The 27,354-nt window shown below is 39.7% G+C and overlaps 1 protein-coding gene across 3 annotated transcripts in view; it reads right to left on the bottom strand.

Moving 5' to 3' along the window:
- Window positions 1-3,116: 3,116 nt before the first annotated feature.
- The window catches only part of lypd6b (LY6/PLAUR domain containing 6B), a 31,940-nt gene continuing 7,702 nt past the window's right edge, over window positions 3,117-27,354 (bottom strand). Inside the window, exons 1-6 of one of the 3 annotated variants that reach the window (XM_017469082.3) lie at window positions 17,127-17,310; window positions 16,890-16,968; window positions 5,140-5,272; window positions 4,709-4,807; window positions 4,237-4,367; window positions 3,117-4,040 (exon numbers count right to left, since the gene is read on the bottom strand). In XM_017469082.3, coding sequence (XP_017324571.1) covers window positions 3,864-4,040; window positions 4,237-4,367; window positions 4,709-4,807; window positions 5,140-5,245 — 513 coding nt within the window. In that variant the 5' untranslated portion in view covers window positions 5,246-5,272; window positions 16,890-16,968; window positions 17,127-17,310 and the 3' untranslated portion in view covers window positions 3,117-3,863. Of the gene's footprint in view, window positions 4,041-4,236; window positions 4,368-4,708; window positions 4,808-5,139; window positions 5,273-16,889; window positions 16,969-17,126; window positions 17,311-27,354 lie in introns of those variants that run through there. The other 2 variants (XM_017469083.3, XM_017469081.3) reach the window with 2 other exon arrangements.

The raw sequence follows: 27,354 nt of genomic DNA, 5'->3' as shown, positions 1-27,354 counted from the left end.
GAGAAACACTATGTTGTAGGGTTCAACAAGTGGAAGTGGACCTTTAAGGGTCATAGATTTAACCTTTTTGTCCTAACAGGGTTCCAAGTGAATAATCATACATGCTAACTATACTAGGTTTCTTTTCGTTGAAAAGGGTCTGCACTCATTCCCTAATCTTTGCACTCAAAGATTTACTAGCTCTATAAATATTGAGGGTGCCCACGTAGCAATTCCGTCTGTAATCCATCACAAGTTTCTCAGTCATTAGTGTTTTTGTGGTTCTGTTACTTAGAACCCCCTCAGATACTCATGGTATAACAAAGAAAGCAAGATCTCTCTGAGACTCTGCTACCAATTAACGCTATGAACTCTGACCCCCTGTGCATTATGTTAAGCTTTACAAGCCTTTAGATAAACAACCATGCTGACATAATGCACCCGAAGCGACCCGGTCGGATTACAGAGCCGGACAAGATCGAAAAGTGTGTTGTGTATAACATGGGTTGGTTAATTGCACATTCATTTTTTTTTCAGATTATCCAAACAGCCAATCATGTGGCAGCAGTACAATGCAGAGATGGGTTAAGAGAATCAGTCAGAGAATCTTCAACTGTCCAGCCGAATTCATTCAGGCAGCTAAATGGTGGCTGAAAGTTCCACGGACATGTTAACACTCACCAAACACTTTCACTTTGACAAAAAATTAAGGGGTATGTCTAACACATACAGTGAGGGAAAAAAGTATTTGATCCCCTGCTGATTTTGTACGTTTGCCCACTGACAAAGAAATGATCAGTCTATAATTTTAATGGTAGTTGTATTTGAACAGTGAGAGACAGAATAACAACAAAAAAATCCAGAAAAACGCATGTCAAAAATTTTATAAATTAATTTGCATTTTAATGAGGGAAAAAAGTATTTGACCCCCTCTCAATCAGAAAGATTTCTGGCTCCCAGGTGTCTTTTATACAGGTAACGAGCTGAGATTAGGAGCACACTCTTAAAGGGAGTGCTCCTAATATCAATTTGTTACCTGTATAAAAGACACCTGTCCACAGAAGCAATCAATCAATCAGATTCCAAACTCTCCACCATGGCCAAGACCAAAGAGCTCTCCAAGGATGTCAGGGACAAGATTGTAGACCTACACAAGTCTGGAATGGGCTACAAGACCATTGCCAAGCAGCTTGGTGAGAAGGGGACAACAGTTGGTGCGATTATTCGCAAATGGAAGAAGCACAAAAGAACTGTCGATCTCCCTCGGCTTGGGGCTCCATACAAGATCTCACCTCGAGGAGTTGCATTGATCATGAGAACAGTGAGGAATCAGCCCAGAACTACACGGGAGGATCTTGTCAATGATCTCAAGGCAGCTGGGACCATAGTCACCAAGAAAACAATTGGTAACACACTACGCCGTGAAGGACTGAAATTCTGCAGCACGCACAAGGTCCGCTGCTCAAGAAAGCACATATACATGCCCGTCTGAAGTTTGCCAATGAACATCTGAATGATTCAGAGGACAACTGGGTGAAAGTGTTGAGGTCAGATGAGACCAAAATGGAGCTCTTTGGCATCAACTCAACTCGCCGTGTTTGGAGGAGGAGGAATGCTGCCTATGACCCCAAGAACACCATCCTCACCGTCAAACATGGAGGTGGAAACATTATGCTTTGGGGTTTTTTTTCTGCTAAGGGGACAGGACAACTTCACCGCATCAAAGGGACGATGGACGGGGCCATGTACCGTCAAATCTTGGGTGAAAACCTCCTTCCCTCAGCCAGGGCATTGAAAATGGGTCGTGGATGGGTATTCCAGCATGACAATGACCCAAAACACACGGCCAAGGCAACAAAGGAGTGGCTCAAGAAGAAGCACATTAAGGTCCTGGAGTGACCTAGCCAGTCTCCAGACCTTAATCCCATAGAAGATCTGTGGAGGGAGCTGAAGGTTCGAGTTGCCAAACGTCAGCCTCGAAACCTTAATGATTTGGAGAAGATCTGCAAAGAGGAGTGGGACAAAATCCCTCCTGAGATGTGTGCAAACCTGGTGGCCAACTACAAGAAACGTCTGACCTCTGTGATTGCCAACAAGGGTTTTTAAACCAAGTACTAAGTCATGTTTTGCAGAGGGGTCAAATACTTATTTCCCTCATTAAAATGCAAATTAATTTATAAAATTTTTGACATGCGTTTTTCTGGATTTTTTTGTTGTTATTCTGTCTCTCACTGTTCAAATACAACTACCATTAAAATTATAGACTGATCATTTCTTTGTCAGTGGGCAAACGTACAAAATCAGGATCAAATACTTTTTTCCCTCACTGTACTGACACACTTCAACACCATCGGTCAATAGAGTCTCAACGCACACGCACACATTTCATTCTAAAAGGAAAAAGCCATATGTCATGTTTAGTCAGACAAATCCAATCCCATTAGTCTAGACTGAGAAGATACAAATGGCGCATGGCTTTGTGTTCAGCAGCATCAGCGTCTTTAGGGAGTTAATGTGGAGGGGGATTTAAGGAGAAGAAGCCCCTTCTTTCATATAGACTCAAAGCTTAAGTTTAAAATCAGCACAAAGAATTTTGAATTTGCTCATGACAAAAACTGAAAATGCATGAAAGTGTGCGTAAAAGGAAATGCTATTGATGGAAATGGAAAAAACTGTGACATAAATGTGTGTTGGTCTGGTGCCAATTCAGAGTCATGTTATTTATAGTTATTTAAACATCTTTATACTGTTCTCTTATCTGTTGTGCATGACCACAATGATTCATGAATCTTTTATGTGATTCAGCTTTTTTTAAATTAATTTTTTAACACCATTCTTTCTCCGAAATACCTTTGTTATTAAAATGCATGCTTATAAATGGAATTAATTCTCATTTTCACAAAAGAAATTGAAAATCTAGTGAGGCAAATTGTGTGATTTGACCCTAATGCTACAGGAGGAAAACAATAAGACCTGAAATATCACAAATATGACTGTTTTGTCTAAAACAGGGACAAATGTAGTTTTGGTCAATGTAGTCAAGATCCAAGAAATGAAGTGAAATGAAATTTAAACGAGTGAGAAATTAAATAAAATGCATTATGGAACCATGTGGAACATTAACAACAACTTTTAATTATTTCATAGTGGCAATATTGGTGTAAATGGCAAAAAATAAAAAAATAAAATAAATAATAATACTTTCATTGAGGGTTTTTATTCTTTATTTGTTCTTTATTCACAAATACTGCTATGAATATCTGTTCAGTTGCATGTCTCAAAGCGTCCACTGATTTGCTGCTTCAGCTAGCACTGTTAGTCACATGTTTTCTTAATGTGAGATTTCTAAACCAAAATGCGACCATGAAACATTAAAAAGTCTGTCCACTTTCTCGAAGCCTTACTGCTAGATCTCTTCCGAGTTCTGTGTAAGAGAGTGGCTTTGCAGTTTTGTCGTCTTGTTAGGCTTTTTCTGGGACAGTCTCTGGGCTCCAAGCCATTGGACGAGGTCGTCCCACCATCCCAGAATCCCTCAGTCCTGTATGTGTCCTTCAACAGGGTCAATACAAACCCAATGAAGCATTACTCAAGGGAATCAACATCCTCGCAGTTAAATGATTCCTTTTGTCCATCCTATTTAGCATGCCATTGGTAAACAGTTGACATTGGCAAAGTCTCTGATTCCATGGCTTCTTGGTTTGCGCTGACTGGCTGGACTTTCGGTCACGTCAGTGTGACAGCTTTGCTATTGCGATTGGCTGCTTTTATACGTCCAACACTGAGGAGGAACTTTCGGCTTTCTTGAAGACTCCTGGTAGCCCTTTAGCTATGTGCCAGTGGTATTCCAGCAGGATATTTGCAGGCTCAGCAGCACTGTGATATTGTCACAAAGGTAACAGCGCTGCGAGAGCTGCAGTTAGTAGAAATATGCGAGTCCAGCTGTTGCTGCTGCTGCGTGTCGCGGCGGAGCTGAAATCCTGAATCCGCATGAACACGGCGTTGGTGTGATTAGTGGGAATCTCCACATTACATGCCATGCCCTCGCAGCATGACACACACTCCTGAGAGAGGTCAATAATCAGAGATCAGCATCAGAAACACGACTGTAATGAATTTTAAACCGGACATTTAGAAAAACACAACAGGAGCGATCTTCATGCTTCATTTTGGTACTCAAAATACGTATGAGAAGGGGGCGACCTTAACATGCATAAACAAACAACACATACACATGGAGCTGTGAGTGTGTGTTCTCACCGCGTGGTGCGTGTTCATGTGATGTCGGCATCCTGTCAAGTTGCAGTCGTCGAATGAAGCGCACCTTTTCGTTACAAACTTTGTTTTTCCGTGTCGACCAAAATGATGTATGGTCATGCAGTACTGTGTATCTGTAATCACAGGAATGATGAATACACTAGTTTTATATTATTCAGCACAAGCAAACGTTAAGTTCAAGTTCTTTTAGAGATCTCTTGTGGTTTGGTATTCAGTATGCCAGAAGGGAGTAACCGGTGTACTTAAGAATAATGCATGCATAAATACACTAATGGAGCGGTAAGTGTGTATCGATGACAGAACCAACTGAAAATAATTATTTAGCTTAATTTCTGGACACAAACGACACTAAATCTCTTCATCTCCTAGGTATAGGAATGAAAAGGATATTTTCATGAATGCATGTGGAATGTCGTGTGAGAGGATATTCTTTATAAAGATACGGAGCACTCACTCTGAGGACACCACTTGTCTTCAGCCCAGCGATTACAACTGTAGTTGTCTGAGGCCTGCTCGCATGTGAAGCACTTGAAGCTTTTGGGATATGGAGTCGCTGCACACATACGATTGTCCATGTTAGAGATAAAAACAGTAGAATATGACTGATACTGTGCTGGATACAATTCTTAATTCATAATCCACCATGAAGCTTGAGGACGTTCAGCACATGAGAACCTGCGTCATATGATCCCAGGAATTTTGAATCATTTCGAATGGCCTTTTGCCAAATTATAACTCATTTGTATAAAAATCTCAAATTGAAATTTCTCCTAAAGGATTTCGCTGACCTTTTCTCCAGCTGTTCTGCTACAGGAGCTCAAAACGACTTGCTGAATACGAATAAAGAACTGCTGCACGTTATGACCGAAAATAAAAAGCACTCACCATCTACAGGAGGCCTGATGTTATAGAAGTTGATGCTGTCACACTTCACTACAGCCAACAACAGCATGGAGGCAACCAAGAGGTACATGGCTACAGGGACAGCCATCCTTCAGAACCGGGTTAAAGCGGGCAGCTGAATTGGGGGTAAAAAAAAATAGATAAAAAATGTCGGTCAAACAAAGTCTATTCATGACATTAATGATAAAGTTAAGAAACTGTAATAAATATGAGTTCACAGCGAAACTCAGAAGGTTTAGGTGAAAACAAAACCCTCCACTTGAGTAATAAGGACTTTAGTGAATAAAAGCAGTGTGAAATAGACAGTTGAGACCAAACAACACAAAGAACACTTTACCTGCCATGAAGATTACTAAAGTGCACGCTTCAGGCAGGGGAGGAACAGGTATGTACTTAACACCACTTCTAATTTAACCAAAATAAATGGTAAATGGTGCACTTAAATAGCGCTTTTATCCAAGGCACTTTACACTGTGTCTCATTCACCCATTCACACACTCACACACCAATGGCAGCAGAGCTGCCATGCAAGATGCTAACTTGCCATCAGGAGCAACTTGGGGTTCAGTGTCTTGCCCAAGGACACTTCTGTATGTGGAGTCACGTGGGCCAGGAATCAAACCGCCATCCATAGTGGACAACCTGCTCTACCATCTGAGCCACAGCCGACCAACACGCACACAATGCACAATCAGGCTGAGCAACATGGCGATTACGCACTTTTCGGAAGTAACACTGATATTGTGATATCTTTTTTTTTTTCTTTCTTAAATATTAAAATGTTCTTTAGTAACAAGCACAAACTCTGTTTGGAAGCAGCTGGTTTGATGTACATTTTGCATTCTTTAAAAGCATAAAACATTTTTAATGGATTTTTATTGGAAATTCTAATTGGAAAAAATCTATAAAAAATTATTTTTCAATTATCATTGATTTTTGTAGACATTAAATAAAAGCATCATTAAACACAAATAGGTTTCTTTAAAATGCATTTCTACTGTTTTGCTGGCCGGGTAATAGCAAACCTAACCAGATACATATCATTTATTGGAGAAATATCTTGAAGTAACAAGATATGATATTTTGGTCAACCCAAGAGAGAGAGGAGAGAGAGAGAGAGAGCAAGAGAGAGATTGGCTGGAATATTAATCACTTATTCAAAATGATATCTAATGTGTGTGTTTCACTCTGCAATCACAGCTGTAAATGACCTACAATGCTTTTTTTGTCATTTGTTCAGTATATAATTGTATCTAAGCTGCAAAAAGCTTTTCATCGCATCTGTAAAACTGCGGCCGGCTTCACCCGGTGTAATCTACACTTCGGTTTTTCATTAGTTTGGAATTAAAACATACTGAGATTTTCACCCAGACTGTGATTTCAAATACCTTAAAAATAACAACAGTAATTCTCTCAAGACTCATTAAACAGGGGTTTTAACCAGGGGGACTGAATCACATTCATGATGGTTCGGTGACATACAATTCATAACTGAATGGCGTCAACGATGACCTTTTAATGCTTCATCATTAATGTTTAGTTTCTGGTTAAACAGTGGTTGTGGGTTATGTTATGATTATGATTTGTTAGACTCTGAAGACGAGAGGGTAAATAAAATGAAAACTCCCTGAAGGTTGCTTAGTGGTTAGCAGGTTTTGCCTTGGAGTTGGGGATTCGATTCCTGCCTCCGCCCTTTGTGTCCGGAGTTTGCATGTTCTCCCTGTGCTTCGGTGGTTCCTCTGGGTACTCCGGTTTCCTCCTCCACTCCAAAGATATGTGCTGTAGTTTGATTGGCATTTCCAAATGTTCTGTAATGTGTGTCTGATTGTGCCCTGCGATGTGTTGGTACCCTGTCCAGGGTGTTCCCGCCCGCCTCGTACCCAGAGTTCCCTGGGAAAAGCTCCAGGCTCCGCTCGACTCTGTGCAGGATAAGCGGAATGGAAAATGGATGGATGGATTTCTCAATGAGCTACGCTAAATATTTGCATCTGCTACAGAGGCTGTGACAGTTCTTGTATAAAACACTAGAGCTGTCCATTTTTACATTAAATACATTAATCAGTTCTGATACGGGAGTGCTTAGTTTGATCAACTGAAATATTTATTTATATCAAAGTCGACTTCGGCTCCACATCAATTTGACCATTTTTCATGCCCATCAATAGCTGTTCATCTCTGTAACCTCTGGAGTTCAGCTCTATTATGTTAATTGATCCTTAATGAATTAAATCCACATTGCTCATATTTCACTTTGCACTTAAGCAGTCTCATGGCCTCACTGCCGATCTCGGCATAGTACATTACGCCATGTTCTTCATTCAGTTGCATTCATGGATGACTTGATTTCCTTTGAGAAAATTCAAAGATGCCGAGTCAACATCACGTTAAAAGGGACCCGATAACGTATCGCAAAAATAGCTTTGGAGATTTTCTAACGCCGTCATGTTCAAATAAAACCACATCTCCTCTATCAGCTGGTTGAGATTGTGTTAGCTTAAGGTGCGTAAATAGACTGCCTAAACAGACGCTAATAGCAACTTACACAAGAAACATTCACTATAAGCACAAAACACTTTGACGAGCTTAAAACTAAAAACCTGTTACGATTATTAAAGGGTAAACGCCATAGAAAAATAAAATGTTTCCTTTGCCTGAAGCCAAGTGTTGCTAAAAGCAGGGATGTGAAATGTCTCTGTAGTGGATGTTAGTAAGGAGCAGTAGTGTGTGGTGACCCTGAAGGTTAACCATTAAGGCTGAGCGCAACTACTATTCTGGGCGAGTTTCCACACTAATGCTCGCTCGCAATCAGGCCTGAAGGTTCGCCTTTGAGCCGAGATTACTCGTTTCTCACACGTATCGTTACATCAGGACGAGTGAGAGTTCAGGTGTTCTCACATTCCACACAGGAGTCCTAAATAAATAACCTGCTCAAGCTGAGCACATCTACGTTAATTACTTATTTCTTTCTTGCAGAGAAATTCTGATGAGTGACAGTGATGGAGGCAAGCCTACGTGCACTAAACCGAACCCTTCATAGATTCTGGCTCACAGGAAAGTTATGGTTTATGCAGTCGTTAGTAGGGTTGAGCAATATGATGATATAATATCAATATCGAGTCATAATAGACTTTTTGAGATATCACGGATATCAAGACATTGTAGAATAACTTTTAAATAACAATTATTCCCCCTCTCTTCTATTCAGCATTAAATATTTCATCTTTGTAAATATTAATTGAACGTATCATCCATATTCCCAGTTATTAACGTAACACTACTGTGTTGCTGGTGGTTGCTAGAACGCCTAAAGTATATATTGTTATACATATCATATATTGTGGAAATCGAGTATCATGATATGATACATTTGTGAGGCTTTACTGGTTAGTTCCTTCGACTGTTAATGAGGATGGTCAAATTTTGTGCTTCCTTTAGTGTAGTTCACACTGCCCCGACAGACGCCAACCAACACCAATAATCACCAACTTTTAAAGGTTGGCCGTTGGATTTAAAATGTTGGGAAACACAACTGTCATGTTCTCCCTGCCCCAACCGACACCAACAAACTTTTTACAGACAGTCAAAAGGTTTAAAATGGATGATCCTTTTACCGCAATCAAAATTTTCCTATTATTAGTGTCTTTACGTGTCGTTCGCCCCCTGAAGAGATGAAGATTGAAATGAAAGAGGTTGTGAGTGAAGCCTTGGTTGTTGCGGCATGAGAGACAGGGCACTTACTTGGGGCAGTGGTGGCTTGACAATTAAGGCTCCGAGTTACTGCCAAACTGCCACTGTTGGGCCCTTGAGCAAGGCCCTTAACCTTCTCTGCTCCAGGGGTGCTGTATCATGGCTGACCCTGCGCTCTGACCCCAGCTTCCTGACATGCTGGGGTATGTGAAGAAAAGAATTTCCCTGTACTGTAATGTATATATGATTAATAAAGTATCATTATCATTAAATGTACACAAAGAACTGCAGACAGAGGAGTTATCCTCTTCGTTCAAATGTTTTGAAATCTGCAATTTTTCCCACAACAACAATTTAGCGTGCCTAGTGCACGGTCTTTCATTTCTATAGAGATTTCAGGGACGCTTGCATCATCATCATGGCAATGGTTCGTGCCCAGGTCAGATCACGTCAGAGTTTGCTGGAAAAAAATCGCACCACGCGGCTCAGCCATTCCACGACCGACAAACATGTTCAGTCGGCGAAAACAGACGCCGACATGTTTAACACACTGGTATGACAAAACCCGACACACATGTCTGTTGACATTAGTCGGTGTCTGTCGGTGCAGTGTGAACTAAGCTTTAAAGATAAACGTCCTGTATTCTGCTAGTCTAGAAAGTAGCATGTTCGACGCATGTGAATCAAAGAGGGTTTTGGCTGAATGCGCATTGTGATGATGTCACATGACGCGTCTCGGCCCAAACCTGCGGAAATTCCGCGGTAATTTAGAAAAACTTCAAGATTGATTGATCATGCAGCAGTGGCATTAGTTTAAAACACAGTTAAGTGTCAATGTGGCGAGCACCTACAGTATAAGGACCTACAGCTCCTTTTGTCCAAAGATAACAACACGTACGCGAACACTGAGACTATGTTTACTCTCTTCAGAGATACACAAATCCTGTCAAAAGGATACGAGACACATTACCAGTCTTTGTATTCTCTACAAATAAGACCTAATAAAAGATGCCACATAAAGCATGCTTGAATCCTTTGCACACAAATGCAACATCAGATACAACATAAGATCTTCTAAAGCTTGATACTGAATTCAATGCAGAACACACACTGGTGCCTTGATGGCTGAGACAGAAGTTGTGTTGCGGTCTTTAGTGTTAATCCTTCCACCTCAGCATTCCGGATTGACACCCACGTTATTTTCACATTAACAAGTAATGGCGCCCCGCTGCTTATCTCTTACTAAACGAACATTCTGCGAGTCAGGACCGATTTGTGAGCTTTAATGGCTTTCAGTGTTTAGCAAATACTTCACTTAGGTAATATGAAGGAAACTGGGTGTTGGTTAAAGATTACAGATCAACAGAGGATGCGATAAGCTTGGACGCCTGTAGAACAGTTGCAAAAATGTTCAAGACAATATCATAGGCCTGGGTGAATCACTGTATCCACACACAACCTCACATTTTCAGAGAACAACATAAACTGGTCATGAAACAGTAAGCAAAATACTGACACCGTAGCATGTCATTCACCCAGAAACAATTTTTTACGTCCCTGCTGTGATGATCAAGGATCAGAATGTCTTGTCATTAGTAAATTCTTACCTTGCAGTAGAATTAAAAGCTCAGGAAAACAAAAGTGGCCTGACTCTGAGGACTTCTGGATTAGTCTGACAGAGTGGAATGAGATTGTTTGTCTGAAGAAGGGGAGGTGGAGGAGTGGTCTGAGAGCCAATTTCCTCTTTAGCCCCTTCCCTAAAGGAATCACTGACCCCACAACTTCCTGAGAAAGCAGCCTCGGGATTGGAGGATTGGATGGCAGAAGCTGTTTAGCAGCAGCCTGGGGACACTGTGTGAATTCAGTGAGGAAGTGTAAAGGTGATTATCACACCTACACACACAACGGGGAAGGGAGTGTTTTGCAGCGACACCTGTTTACTAAATTACTTAACTGTCTTATTTCTGTTTACATTCATTTCACTTTACATCACAATAATGGAAACAAGTTTAGGAGTGTATGTTGTTGTGTAGTGATAACTCATAAGTGCACGGGGAGACAACTAGGGAAGTCGTCCTTGGTCCAGGGGATCAACCGGCTTATTTAATCACGATGTATAAACAGGTTTCGCCCTGATCCCGGGGTGTTACACACCGCATTCCTGCATAATGATGTAACGATATATCAATACAGTGGCGTACCGTAAAAAGTATAATTTGAGGAATTTGGGGCGATGTTCAGACAAGCAGTTATATGAGATTCTTTCGCCACATACAATTTGAGCAGAAAAGACTCTGAACGAAATCATTTGTATGTACTTTCCAATATGACTCAAATCAGATTTATGTTAAAAGAAGATTTCTAATTTAAAAGAGCTTACACCCGCTTCACTTTTCATCATTGCTTTCGTCACCAAATAAGTTCTGAACCATGACTTTAAGAAAAACAAAACTGAAACATACACGTTAGTAGCGAGCTAACGAGCTCGCTTTTCGCTCCGAGTCAAATCACCGGTTTTTATTAAATGTGCCCGTTTTAACATGTTTCCTATAACACCAATTTACACTGGGACTTGTATTGTGGACGCTCCACTTTAACGGATTAAAAAACACGTAGCTGTTGACATGCTGAAGGACTCTCCAGTGTCAGCACTTTCTAACAGTCAGAGGTAAAACTGTAACTTGAGGTTTCCTTGCATAGGAGAATCTTCAGGACAGAGATGTTTCTCAGTAACATGACAAGAGAGGGAAACAAAGAGAAGCTTGTGAGAAAACAAGTTTATGGCTTATATGTTTATAGCTGCTATAAGGTAAGTTCGCAGATGCTCTATAAAGGAATAAAACGCATGACCTGTCATTCTTTAATAAATGAAAAATGGAATCGTTGTTGTATAAGTGGAATAAAACACTTCAAGATGTACTGTTGTTGGAAAAAGTATCGACTTTCAGATGTTAATAGTAACTCTGTTTTGTGTCACACCACCCTAGAGCAAATTGCTAATCTGCTCTATTTAAGATAATGACCGTCTTGCTACGACGAAAACCTAGACAACATTCCATTCCTCAAACAGAAATCAGGAAGTAATTTAACAGTTTTCCCAGGATTCCCTCAAGGTTATGGGATGCCGGTTTCCCATGACGGCTGAAGAAGAAGGCAGCCAGGATTACAACCGCTTCTAAGCACACTCCCAGCAGGAGGGGTCTGTGTTTGGAAGGTTTAACGGCCTTCCAGCTCCGGAGACCTTGTTTTAGGAGCGAGCACCTGGCTGCACACTTCACACACCACATGGCAAGTGCTTTGTGTTCATGCTGTTACACTCCACATGAGTGATTACTGATTTGTCAGGTTGCCAATTCAAAATAACTTGCTTTTTCCAAAAAAAACAAAAACAACGTGCACCTGATGACACTATTGACAATAACCTGAGTGAAAACTAGAATCTTATATGGTTTGTCCCCTTTTTGCTGTATTGACTGTGTGCACTCAAGCTGGCATGGACTCCAAAAGTTTGTGCAAAACTGTATGATCCATTTTAGATCAAAACCTCATTGGAGTGTCATCTGAACATGAGGAAAATCTGACCTTTTGTACAAAGCAGTTAAGACGATCAATATCACACATTTGCTTACATTTAAATAGGGACCTGGAAACAATGCGGAATATTGAATATTAAACATTCAAGATATTGAACGTGTACTTTCTTTGTTTTAAAGCTTTGTTTTAAAACCATCTGTTTATTGCTAATTTTAAATAAAATAAAATAAAAAAAAATCCCAGATTTTCAATGTGGTCTCAGACTTTTGGATCCCAGTGTACGTTAAAAACAGAGAAAATTTCTACACCATAGTGATACAATGAAGGCAAATTTTTTCCTTTTTAAATATGCATTTACTATTAAATTCTCATAATACAGTCCCTCCGGGATTTAGCTATCGCAGAAATTAACGTAAAAGAAAAGAAACACCTCAATATTTAGAGGAGCTTGCAATTGTTCAAAATTACTGCAGATTTGTGACATCACAACGTGCCATGTGACATTCAATTCAGTTCAATTCAATTTTATTTGTATAGTGCTTGTTAGATTTCCATGTATCCCAGGAATCTCAGATTATGCCTGTCAGATCTTCCGTCATGCCTTCCAGCCTGTTCTACAATTACTTCTATTAACTTTTAGTTCTGTGCTGCTATGAGCTAGAAAGTGTGATTTACCTCAGAGCGTTTCAGATCGATCTGGGGAGCCTAAGTGAATGCACGCGGACATATGCATGCTCAAATAGACATCCGAGTTTATTCATGCAAACCAAGAGTATTTATACACATTGATAACAAGCAGTGCGTGGACGGTTTCTACTGGTCCAGGCGTCAGACAGATTTAAACAAAACACACAGCACATAGTCATAATACAAAATAAGTCCTGTGTCATGTTGACACGGAAATACATGTGTATTTCAAGGATATAGCGATAATCAAGGATAGCAGTTGATCAGCTTATTCAAAGAGGTAATTAAATGAATACATTCATCATAGGTATTTGATAGCAGTTCATAATATAAGAGAGTACATGATATAAGAGAATTTCCTTTCAGTGCTTTTAACAATGGACATTGTATAAAAGCAGCTTTACAGAAACATATAAAACACAGGATACAGATTTTAAATGTGTGAATTTATCCCTAATGAGCAAGCCGGTGGCGACAGTGGCGAGGAAAAACTCCCTAAGATGATATGAGGAAGAAACCTTGAGGGAACCCATCCTCATCCTCATCCTCTAACAACGGATAGTGTGAAGGTACATCACAATGCGCATGCAGCCAAAGCCGCCTTCGATTCCCATGCATCGAACATGAGTACAGTTAAAAGGTCTCATTTACCACTATAAAAGAATGTGCATAACAATCTTGTGCAAATGCAATTTTGCCAATTCAAGTAATTTTCACACAAAAAAAACACAAAAAAACTCCACACATTGTATCGCAAATTTCGAAAAAATCCATAGAAAAAAATCAAGCATTTGTGGCTGCAACAATCCCAATAGAACACCATGAAATCCTGTATGGACTGGATAATACACCAAAAATATTGGGTTCACTTCTACTAGCCTCAGGCAGAGGATGTTGATCAAAGGTAAAAGTGCAAAAAGGGTTTTCTTTTTCCTTTAAGTCGACACATGTAAATATGAGTTTCTATTCTCAAATAAGCCATGACTAAATAAATAAACAAATAAATATTTCCTAGGCTGATTGATGAAGCATCCTTATAATAGATGTTCACTTAAAATACTTATACACAAAATAATTTTGACACCATGCATTACACATTTTTCATAATAATAATAATAATAAACATGAGTCTTGATTGGGTCACACATACATTACAGCAGAGTGAAATTCTTTTCTTTGCATATCCCAGCTTGTTAGGAAGCTGGGGTCAGAGTGCAGGTTCAGCCATAACAGCACCCCTGGAGGTTCAAGGGCCTTGTTCAAGGGCCCAACAGTGACAGCTTGGCAACACCGGGGCTTGAACCCCCAACCTTCCGATCAGTAACCCAGAGCCTTAACTGTCAAGCCACCACTGCTCCAAACCTTGTCTACGGGGAAATGAACTGTTGATAGCATACAAATGCAATTTAATGACCTAAAAGAACTCTGTAGCTGTGGACAGATTAATTGCACACACATGCCTACAGTTTATAAAACAAACATTCACTTAAAATATACAACTTGGCATTTTAGTGTTTCCTGGAGTAATCAAGCACTTGCACTACTAAACCTTGCAGCACTGCACTACTGTTAGAGTCGTGTTTTTACAGAAAATTTATCAACACCTTCTGATTAATCAGTTTTGAGAATTCAGCAGTGCTGTGGTACAAGTCTCAAGAACACACTTCATTTAGAGAGCACAGAATCCTCAGCTATACTGTTTCCTGAACTGAAGTGCTTATCTTAATCCCTCTGTTGGGTCTGAAACCACATCCTACATACCAGGGTTTAATCCCTCAGCCTTGTAATGTAATTTATAGGTAGCTTTTGCTTGTTCGATCACTGCTGCAAGGACTTTCAACATTATGTAAGCACCAAAAAAAAGTAAAACATACTTACAAGATGAACAATGTTTGCTTGTACAACCTGTTAGCGATAGCAAGTCCTAACTAAGGTTATGACCCTGTAAGCAATTATTCAGAACAGGTCTTTAGAGAAGAAAGCGAGGAGGGAAATTGAGACATCCTGAGCAAACGTTGATCCTTGGTGGAAATATTCATGTCCCTGATGTCACATGGTGTAATTCATTCACGAGCTGAAGGCTTAACTATAGTTTATAGCAGCGGCGATGTCGCTGTTGGATGGCTGTAGCTGTTCACTCAATTCAGGTTGAACTTATGATTAACTATGTGAAAATTCCACGCATAAATATAACTCTGCCAGAGACAGGATGAAGAAGATTAGGGGGGCGGGAGTTAAAACCAATACGCTATGCTGTGAAAAATTCACTTCAGTGCTATTTAACAATAAATGTCTTCCTGTGGCCACACACGTTGTAACTTTATACACACAGAACACTCACTTATGACTAAGTCAACTTGTTTTGAACCTCCGTGAGATGACAGCAAATTCTGAGTATTAGTTCACATTGACAGCAAAGTAAGTGACACCACTGAGAGATTTACAGCTTTGTTTGCTAGAAATCTATAGCCCTGGTTATACAGGAAAAAAAAAAGAAAAAAGACAAATGTGTTTTACCTGGCAACGGCAGACGCTATGGCTTGACTGACACACTAACACTGTTATTGACTAGCCATATTTTTAAACACATTTCCTTAGTCTATTTTGGCATTTTAAAGTTCTATGTAAACAGAAAGGGTCTTAAAGGAAAAGTCCACCTTGAACCACATTAAATATCCATACATTTTCTATACCGCTTATCCTACATAGGGTCGCGGGGAGCCTGGAGCCTATTCCAGAGGACTTGGGGCACGAGGTGGGGGACACCCTGGACATCCATCGCAGGGCACAATCACAAACACACTCATACACCCATTCACACATTACGGACAATTTGCAAATGCCAATCAGCCATGTCTTTGGACTGGGGGAGGAAACCGGAGTACCATGAGGAACCCCACGGGGAGAACATGCAAGCTCCACACACACAGGGCGGAGGTGGGGATCAAACCCCCAACCCTCAAGGTGTGAGGCAAACGTGCTAACCATTAAGCCACTGTCACGTTACATATATTATACTGAAATATTAGTGATGCGGTTAGTTGGTTGGTGATGTATTTTCATTATTCCTGTGAGTTGTCCAACTCTGCTTACATCACAGGGGGACAATGTTACTGCTAGAACAGTTACAATGGCATTTAATGGGGGCTAGCAGGATCAGTGATCTCAAACATATGAGATAAGGAACAAATGTCTGTTAGCTTCTAAAAACAAAAGAGAAAGTACTTCTTTTACCACTCACCATTTTCCAGTTACATGCAATGTCATATTAAATGTGAAACTCAAAGTAGACTCTGGGACACTGTTGAGGCTCTGCTGGTTAGTGATCTCATTCATGACAAGCATGATGGTGGTATTAGTATGAAAGCTGAAGCTATGACATTTTTGAGGCAAAGCATATGAATGGGGAGATGAGAGAAATTTCCGGGTCACAGGCTATACTGAGGAATTTTTGAGGAATCGAGAAGGCACCAATTAGCGTTTAGGGATATGCCCCATGAGCGTGTGTTTGAGGCGTGGCTTTGGAGGGAACACTAAAAAGAGGAGTTGCATTTCTTTGAATTTTGAGTTTGTGTGATATTTAGCTCTTTTATTCTTTGGGTATAGACACAAACTTTAAAGGTTCTTGTGATACTGTTCAATTCATTAGATCTGTGATCTGTTAGGTTGTTCATTTCTTACCAACACTGAGACAGGAAAATGAACTGTTAGTCAAAGATTAGTCAACAAATCCAAAAACAATCAATAGTTTACTTCCATAAATTACTAGTTAAACCCCTACAGCAGTGTTTAAAGAACTTCTAATAATAATAATGAGCACTTACTCCAGCACTTGTGTTTGGTTGTAGCTCTGCCTGTTCGTCCTGCAGCTATCCTGCACTGGTTTTGGTCAGCTGGTAGACACTAAAAATGCAAACCATATCCCTACAATAAATAAGTCATTTCTTTAAAAGTTCCCTGTACATTAAGCAACATATTTTTATTGCATAAAACTTTTATTTTATTATATTTTTTAAATAAAGGGACTTGGTGTAACGTAAGAGCTTGACTGAGAAACACACCTGCCTGCATGATATGCTCAGCTCATCAGCTCGAAGAGTGTGAGGTTCAACAGTCACTCAAGTGCACTTGTTATGGGAAGCCCTTACTGACAGCGAGAGGGATCAAGATCGCATTTCTGATCCTAGAGAATGTAAGGAGTTGTCACGCAGACCCACATCTTCCTGAGTACTGAGGGCTCTGGGAAGGCAATTAATCATTCAGTATGATGTAGTGTGTGGTTATGTGTGGGTATGTATTACTAGCCAAATCATAATTCTAGCACTAATTCTATTGTAATATGCTGTAAACAATTGTCCAGAGTGCCAGATTTTAAACGAATAAATAAATTCCATGAAGTCTGGAATTCTGTGGTAGATTTCCATAGGTTTCCAGTATAAGATGACTAAATTCTTTCCCTCTCTCTGTTAATGTCAACCAGTGAGAGCTTTTACAAAGAAAAAGGATGTTAACCCACAGGGCTTTTTGTGTCGCTTTTACGACCCCTTTCTAAGTGGTACTATTCTCTGTTATTTGTCAGCGCTGACCAAGTCAGGAGACAGACACTCAGCTTGTAAAGCACCAAGAGCCTGAGGACAATACAAGAGTAATAAAAAAAAACAACAACAACAACAACAACTATTTAGGATCTACAGAAGGTTCCCTGCTGTGAAGGCCTCAAGAATCCAGACCTCCTATGGTTCTGTTGGAATGAGCAGTACAGCTGAGGATATGATTGGAGCTTTGGTAATGTACTTGTACCATCAGCTACACTGAGAGCAGTTTAAGATGGCCTGTACAGTTCTAGATAAGGCGAGTTTTCTTCAAGACCTTGATGAGAAATTACACATATAGAGTCCTAAGTAGAAAGACATGGTTATAAAGTAACACAGGAAGCAGCTTCATCAGCAACTGAGAAATGAAAAAAATGTTGTAAGTACGTTTACACAGTTTTAGGGATAAATTTTGCTTTAAATACATTAGCATTCTTAAAACTGGTCTCATATTTCAGGTGAATACATGATCTTGTAATTTGTTAGTACAACTTCCCTAAAAACCATACATACTATTTTATAGTTTAGAAATCTAGAGATACAAGTTATAGTTAAATCATCTAGAGATACAAGGCAGTTGAGTCAGCTCATAAATGTCAGGTGTGTGGTATTATAGCTATACCTGTGTTGAATTTGGGCATGTATGCTAGGTTATTGCTGCTTAATTCTTAATTTCCACCAACCTCGGAGTCATGAAAAACCTGCTAAATCCCCAAACACTTCCTGGTCTGTAGATTTACTCACTACATAGAGTACAACATAATGGCATTGCTCTATGTCCAGTGAAACACCATTTAAGGTTCAGTTACAGAGAAGAAAAGGGTATTTTTGCTGACACTCAACTTTCTATTGGTCTTCATTACTATTAAAGTATTGCTAACTTGGCTTTGTTTACCATCGGTAGCTTGGGTAGACATGCCATGCACTTTTATGATGCTTATTTGTCATTACTGGCACAAGTTGTTTTTAGCTACAATGGCCAAAGGTAGGTAGACACCAAAGTATTGAACATCCCATTCCAAAACCATAGGCATTAAATCTTATGTTGTTCCCTCTTTTGCTACTGTAACAGCATACAATTCTATAGGAAGGCTTTCCACTAGATTTTGGAGCGTGGCCTTGGGGATTTGTGTTCATTCAGCTACAAGAGCATTGGTGAGGTTAGACACTGATGTTGGGGTGCAATCGGTGTTCCAGTTCATCCCAAAGGTGTTCAGTGGGGTTGAGGCCACGGCTCACTGCAGGATACTCGAGTTCTTCCAAACCAAGCTTGTCTTCATGGAGCTCGCTTTGTGTACAGGGGCATTGTCATGCTGGAACAGGTTTGGGGCTCTTATGCCGCTTTTCCACCGTTGGAACTTTCCCCAGGAACTTTTGGAGGTACTCGGTGCGTTTCCACCACAGGGACCAGGGTCTAAATTATGTTCCGGGTAAAATATTTAGCCCTCGCAAAGTCCCTACTTGGGAGGTGGTTCTTTTTCAAAAGCCAGGAACTTTGCAGAGTGGGACTTGGGCGCTGAACATGCTGATTGGTTGAGCATTTTTGATTGGTAGAGTGCACACAGCATTTTTTTTCAATCATCGTTTTTAAAAGTCTGCGGGAACTAGAAACGGCGACCCACGATGAAAAAGCATACTGAAAAATATCAAGTGGGTTAAGTGAGCTGGGCGTTGTTCACACAGAAAAACAGTGCAGAGAAAAGCTCGTGTGTGCACGTGTTCGTCTCAGTCATCTCAGGAATAGTTAATAAAATCTCTCTGCTTACTTTAAGCCTAGCATTGCGAGCATTCTCAATTCGCTTTACTACCACGAATCATTTCTTTTCCAGCGCTTTTCCTCAATTACCTTTTTAAAAATCCAAAGCAATACATCACAATCAACAGAACAGCTTGAATCTCCTCCATGCTTCTTCGTGTTGCAGTGTCGTTATCAGATTTCAGAAAATAGACTGTCCGTTTTTAAAACACGAACCTTTATCCAAAAATAAAAAATAAATAAATTTCATTCCATAACCGGGAATCGAACCTGGGCCGCGGCAGTGAGAGCGCTGAATCCCAACCAGTTTGGTTTGGTTGTAGCAAACTCTTTTGTTACTGTTCAAAAGTTTGTGTTCCAATCAGTGCCTGCTACGCCCGTTTTTATGAGCCGAGCAAGCATTTTACATTATTACACAATTAAAATCAGCTTACTTTGTGTCAATAATCAGTTTGACTGTAGCATACTTTGAGGCATCATATCCTCACCAAGGGCTTGTTGCACGCAGTCATACATCACCGGACTAATTTCCCTAATCTTCAAGGTACTTTAAACCACGATGGAGACACAGACAAAGGTCTGATGGAACAAAATGGTCCCTTGAAAAAAGTTCCTGGGCTTAATTGTTCCAGGTAATTTACAGGAAATGTAAAAGGAAATTGTAACACTACAGCATACAAAGATTTTTGACAAATGTGTGCTTCCAACTTTGTGAAGACAACAGTTTGGGGAAGAACCATATATGAGGGTCAGGTGTCCAGAAACTTCTTGCCATACATTGTATGCAGGAAAGAACAAAAACATTACTAGGAAGCCAGAAACTTGATTTTGTTAATACAGTGCTTTTAAACAAATCTATTATGAAACTTCAAGCATATGTTCTACACTGTTCATGCTTTTTTTACATGGGCATCCTATTTAATTTTTGCCCCGTTTTCCCCACTTAATCTCTTTTGTAAGTGACTCTTAAGTCTTAAGTACTCTTCACTTTCTGTGCTCACGGACTGTTTATTCTTGGTCATACTACCCTATTGTTAAAAGCTAAAACTTTAACTTTACAAACTATTATATAAAACGCCTACTGTTTCCTGTTTGATCCACCTCTGTGTATTTAAGGGTCATAAAATTGCCTTTTCACTTGCCTGGGGGCATTTCAGGGGAAATACAACACTGTTGTGTGGCAAAAAATTTGTGAGCATAAAGCCTTGCTGTTATCTGATCATGTCTTGGTACGTCTATATACGCTGAGGGTGGAAAATCCTGATTGCTTCACTCCCTTCAGGCATGTTTGGCAAGGGTGGCATTTGGAATTATGATTAAGGCAGAACCCTGTTGTATATCTTTGGCTATACCAAGAAATTATATCAGCACTTAGAATGGCTTACAAATTGGTTTATAATATGGCTTTTACATCACAGCACCCATAATTTCTTCCTGTGGATGCGTTGCAAACTGGATAAATCAGTGATTATATAAAATATATGGTTGCAGTAAAAATTAAAGCACTTAAAAGTTTTTTTTTTTGTTTTTTTTTGTGTTTTTTTTACTGAACCAGACAATTGGTCAAAAGAACCTCCATGCTATACTGAAGCATTCAACTGGTATTCAAAAAGGAGAGTAAAGGGTTGAGCAGTTAAGCCTAAATGCTAAGTTAAAGGTAGGGCTGCACGATTCTGGCCAAAATGATAATCACGATTATTTTTGATCAATATTGAGATCACGATTATTTATCACGATTATTCATTGATTTTAGGGACAATATATTTTTATTGCACTTTCACATTTAAATAAATTGACCACTGCTTTCACCTCCATGTTGTGCTACATTCCTGCTAATGTACAAATCTTTGCATCAAATTAGACTGGTCCTTAAAGTGCATCATCTCGTAGAAACAAAATATAAATAAAATTGTACCCAAAATATAGGATAAGTAATTTTAAAAATGCTATCAACCAAATGAAAATATGCATCAAATATAACAATATGCAATCAAATGAAAACAATTTAGTCCTGTGCAGAAAAGGCAATAACAGTGTTTACAGGAGGAGAGACGCAGACAGATCACCCAATATAGAGGCGCAGGGATGATGTCATTTTGTACCGGAACCCGGAAGTTAGCATCACACCGGTTCCCTCGACAAAAATCCAATAGGATTTTCACATAGGCTTTTGGATTATTGCAAAAAATAATCTCTGTGATCAACAGAAGTTTACAATACGTTTTATCCATCAAGATAAACTTTTATGAAGTTTGAAGCCTAAATACAATCGCCAGAAATAAACAGCTAACTGTATGCTATAAACGAACTAAACCCCTGTTGCTCGATTTCAACGTCACCATCACCAAGCTTCCGAGAACTTTGATTTAAAACATTTTCCATAATACAGATTTACTCTGTGGATACATTTTTTTTTTAATTATAGATAGCATACCTGAACCAGTTTATCTGAAAAGTTTTTTCCTGCTCAGCGTGATGATGTTTAATCTCCCCGACAACGTCTGTAGTCCCATTTAGCAACATGTCAGTGTCATGATTTCCCCTCGCGCAAGCGCTGGAGCTCGCAGTGCGCTCTTTTAGTGACTGACTTTGTTTACTTTCTACATGTGCATTTATTATGATTTCTGTCCTGTCGCCGCACCTGTATTGTCATTGTTTGTTCTCTTATGTGTCATCATTAGTCTCAGCTGTTTTGTGTTCACCCTTAATTACGTTGGTCATTTAAAACCCTCGTGTCTCATTATTCAGTTCGAAGTATTGTGCGAGTTTTCCGTATACCAAGCTTTTGCTCATAGTTTGCTCAATGCAGCTGCTAGAGTCCTAACTAGAACCAGAAGATACGACCACATCACCCCGATCTTACCAACACTGCATTGGCTCCCAGTGAAATCTCGCATTGATTATAAAATACTATTATTAACTTATAAAGCACTAAACGGCCTCGCGCCACAGTATCTAAGCGACCTTTTGGTTTTCTATGATCCGCCACGCCTACTTAGATCAAAAGATGCAGGCTATTTGACAGTACCTCGAATAGTGAAGGCTACAGCAGGGGGGAACGCTTTCTCTTATCACCCCACAGTTATGGAACAGTCTTCCAATTTGTGTTCGGGACTCAGACACAGCCTCAGTGTTTAAGTCTAGGCTTAAAACGTATTTCTTTACTGAAGCCTACCATGACTAGACTTTCTGTTATGCTAAGCACAGTCCTAACAATCTTTTCTCTCCCTCTCTCCTTCTGTCGAACCACACACGATGTTATGGAGATACTAGAGATCCTGATCCTTTCTGCTCTCCGGACATGCCTGATCCGTTTCGGATGTCCTACCTCTGGATGGAGCTCTCATCTACTCCAATTCCAGACTGCTGGGACTACGGCTGCTTCTAAGGCCAAACAGGGACTTCATATAAAACCATAATGAACTTTTTCACACTATCTGTTGTTACCCAGATGAGGATGGGTTCCCTTCTGAGTCTGGTTCCTCTCAAGGTTTCTTCCTCTTAACATCTTAGGGAGTTTTTCCTTGCCACGGTCGCCACCGGCTTGCTCAATTGGCATAAATTCGCACTTTTAAAATCTGTATACCGTGTTTATAAATTTCTGTAAAGCTGCTTTGAGACAATGTCCATTGTAAAAAGCACTATACAAATAAAATTGAATTGAATTCAAGTTTCACGTCTTATAGTTTTGATCATGTTCTCGACCTCGTTGTTTAATTCTGGTTTAGCCTTGTTTATGCCCGTTTGCCGATCACCTGACCTTTTGCTTGTTTTTGAATATGCTATTGTCTCGGGTTTTGGATTTGTCTGCCACTCTTCAATAAAGTTCTGATTTGCACTTCCATCCGTCCTGAACCCTCATTACACGACAGTTAGAAATTGCCTTTTTCAATACACGTAAAAGCTTTAAAAAAAAAAAAAAAAAAACTCATGAGAGGGGTTTTACTGGCATATTTTATGCCGTAGAATAAAACGGGGGAATATTTTGAGCTTGTGCTCACCACAGACCTTTTTTTAGGCTTTTAACCAAACTCCCATTAAAAAACAAAACAAAACAAAACAAAACATTGACTTTGGGATGGAACTGGAAGGGCTAAAATGCTAACTCGTTTCCGGGTTTTGGCGTGACAAAATGACGTCATACCTGCGCCGCTCTGTGGTGATTAACTGTAAGTTTAGGAAGCGCACGATTTGATCTGCAGCAGAGTTTCTATGAACGGAGGATGAACTTTTAACATCAATATCGCAGTCGATCATGTTCATGTATTCGTGGGAAGTCAAAATCATAATCAAGGTCAATATTCAATTAATTGTGCAACCGTAGTTCAAGGTAGTATAATCCAACACTTTCGGGCCCCTGCGATGAACCGGGAAAAGGGTTAACTTTCAGAAGAATTTCCAGCGGATCCTCTTCCATGGAGTTTTAAAAAGTCCAACAAGCATTTTGGTAAAATTACACATTTCTCACATTTCACTTCATGCACTAGGAGTTCTTGCATGGCCTTTGCCATGTTCAGGATATTTGTTGGTACATGAAACCTCAAAGCTGATTAAGATCATACCATTTCTTGAACATTTGTCTATTATCATGTACTAAATAAACAACCTTAGCTGTAAGCTAAGCTGTTCCTTAAAGCTCTGTGTAGCCAGACATGAACAAGAGCACACTTCAAGAAGGGTGTGAGAAAATGTATATAGTCAGTCCCTCCAAGATTTTGCAATTGCAGAAATTAATGTGAAATCAAGCAAACGCCATAATATTCGGAGGAATTTGCAATTTCTCAAAATTACCACAGATTTTTTTCTGCTCTTCGATTCACATGCATCGAACATGGTCTCATTTACCAAACAAACATCATCATGCAAAACAATTTAGTGCAATTGCAATTTCGCCAATTTAAGCATTTTTCTGCAAATAGGCACAAAAAGCTCGTCGCAAATTCTGAAAAAAAGCCACAACAAACTCAAGCATTTTTTTTTCACAAAAAAAACTTTGCAAAATCCTGTATGGACTGATATAATCTATTCATTTATAATAACAAGTCGAGCTCTACAGCACTTCATGAATCCCACAGTTGTCAGCTTTTATAACACATGACAATAAGAATCTGAGTGGTCATACAACAGTATGACCAAAATGATAGCAAGAGATCGGATTAAAACCACTGGCTCCCTGCAGACCTCACAAGTTTTGTCACTTTCTTATAAGAAACTAACCCCTCACTCACTGGCTCTCTCATTACATGTGGGTGAGAGACCAAGGTCTGTTTAATTGGCCAACTGATTACACCCTATACACCCTCGAGTTCACTCCCCTCCTCCGCCATCAGTCTCTCAGAGGCCCTCCTGTTCACTGGCCCATGGGTTCAGAAGGATCACGATCTCAGAATAAGGCCTCCCTTTGTGTGGCTCACTTGGCTGGGAAATAGAGATGAGTTTGTCCATTGCCTCAGAGGCCATGGAGAGGGCTAGAAGAGGCCCCAAGAGAAACTAGGCTCAGGTATCACTAACGTCAGCGCTGAGAAGATGAACCGGGCCCTCACAATTTGAGATTCTTCAAAAAAGGTTCCAGCGTAGCAAATTCCTAAGTCCATGGCCGGCATGTACGACCAATTATTTTCACTGACAGATTTGTCCTTGGCAGATTAGCACCTTTGACTGACGTCATATCATGTTCTGCTGATTGAAAATGTTGGTGTTTTGATGATGGTGATGGAGAGCACTGTAACACAGCTCCAAAATCTCCCAAAGGTGATTAATTGAGTTGTGATCAGGCAACTGTGAAGGAAATAGCATATGATTTATATAATTTTTGAGTTTGTCAAACCATTCAGTGAGCCCTCCTGCCTTGTGGATGGGATATCCATCAGGATAGAAAATGTTTCATTATAGGATAATGATCTGTCAAAAGAACTTTCATTGATTTGCAGCAACTTCATTTAAACGGGACAAATAGACCTACACCTTATCGGATAGATGCTCTCTATCCTGCTCTCTAATGTCCATCTAGTACATAAAAAAAAACTTTTTTGTCACTGGGCATGACATTCAAACAGAATAGCCTGTATTTGTTTCAAATAAATACAAGATGTCAGCATTTAATTGAATGAAAAAATATACTGAGCTGTGGACAATTTTGTTTTTTTTTGTGGCAATAACACAATGTTATTTTTCAAGGTGGATATCTCCTTTGTGTTTTATGAGCTGAAAACATGGATCATTCACTGACCCAGGAATATCCTACTATGATTTTGTGAATTTTAACTACTCCTTGAATACTAGTCAGTCCGTACAGGATTTAGCAGAGGTTTATTTGTGATTGGAACGGCCAAAAATGCTTGATTTTCTGCGGCTTTTAAAATTATATATATATTTTTAAATGTAATATTTAATTATTTTTTTTATTTGTGATGCAATTTGCAGAGTTTTTTTGTGCTTTTATTGCGGAAAACTACTTGAACTGGTGAAATCGCTATTGCACAAAATAGTTTTGCACGTATAGTCTTTCGCAGTGATGTTTATTGGTAAACATGAACTTTTAGCTGTACTCATGTTTGATGCACGTGAATTGAACAGGGCTTTGGCTGAATGTGCGTTGTAATGACGTCACATAGCACGTCTTGGCCCAAATCTGCGGAAAATCTGTGGTAATTTTGAAAAATTGCAAGCTAATGTGAATATTGCACCGTTTCCTTGATTTTTCATTAATTTCTGCAAAATCTTGGCGGGACCGAGTAGTGTAGCCATTCACAAATCCAAAATACTGACTGATTGAAACGTACTTTGCCAAAACTACGATCTTTTAAACAACACAGAAGCTCCTTGTGTTCCAATACGAAAGCTCTAATATCTGGTCCCTTTTCTAATTATTTTGCTGTGCGTTTTCAGAAACCTCCATCTACCTTGGTGATGACATTAAAGCTGCATAATTAAACCTCACCACAAACCTAATATGAAAGTATAAAGCGAAGCACTTCACTGTTACACACTGGAGTAAAAAGGTTTAATTGAGTGTGTAACTTGGTGAAATTTGGGTTTGATTATTTTCATTTAGTCTGGACCCCGGTCAATCAATTTCTAGAGGTCTTCTGGAAGAGGCCGTCTCTTTAATTAACTGGCCACAATGCCCTGGTTGGCGCGAAATGAAGCAGAAAGCCCAGACCCAAGTGGCTTTTACTTCTGGCAGGGCTTTTGTCGCTTGCTGATTTGGGGCTCGCAGATCTAATCTCTCTAGATGATGAGAGATTGGGTTCTATCCCTGTGCAGCCTTGTCAAGTTAAGATTAAATAAAAGCCTTTAGCTGTCTCACCCGGGACAACAGCCAAGGTAATTCAACAGAGATTCCTGAATGTTTATCCTGTGTGGGAGAGCAGAATAAGCCCTTATTCTTCTCATGCTTTCTCACATATCATAGGATGTGAGCCAGCAGTGTTGATGATTGTCACAGGGCTCTGATAACTCCCGGGCCGAACAGCATGTGATGGAGGGAGCAATGGGCTCCAGAGGTTAGGTGCGATTCAATTTCCAAAATGCCCAAATCAGACTATAGACAGATCTTATCTTGGGATAGATATTAGTCATCCACCTCCAGAATTGAAAAAGGTTATGATATTTTCAAGTCCATGATAATAATATGGAAAGAAAAGAATTTCACTATTCTGTTTGTATAAGTGTCACAAAAGTCTGCCTACCTCCGTTATGTATGCTGATAATTGTAAGATATTAATTCATTCATGATCAGCATGGCAGAGGATGTGGAGCCTATCCTGGAAACACTGGTAGTCAGACGGGAATACACCTTGGATGGTGCCAGTCCATTCCAAGGCACTGAAATGTATCATATAATCAATTATCACTCGTATAAAGCTAGTATCTATAAGATCCTACTATTGCTCTTTTTGCCAAGTTGTACCCAAGATGATGCATAATTTGAATGACCGA

Source organism: Ictalurus punctatus, chromosome 6, assembly GCF_001660625.3.
Source record: "Ictalurus punctatus breed USDA103 chromosome 6, Coco_2.0, whole genome shotgun sequence".
NCBI classification, from domain to species: Eukaryota; Metazoa; Chordata; class Actinopteri; order Siluriformes; family Ictaluridae; genus Ictalurus; species Ictalurus punctatus.
This window is presented reverse-complemented; position numbering and strand designations above follow the sequence as displayed.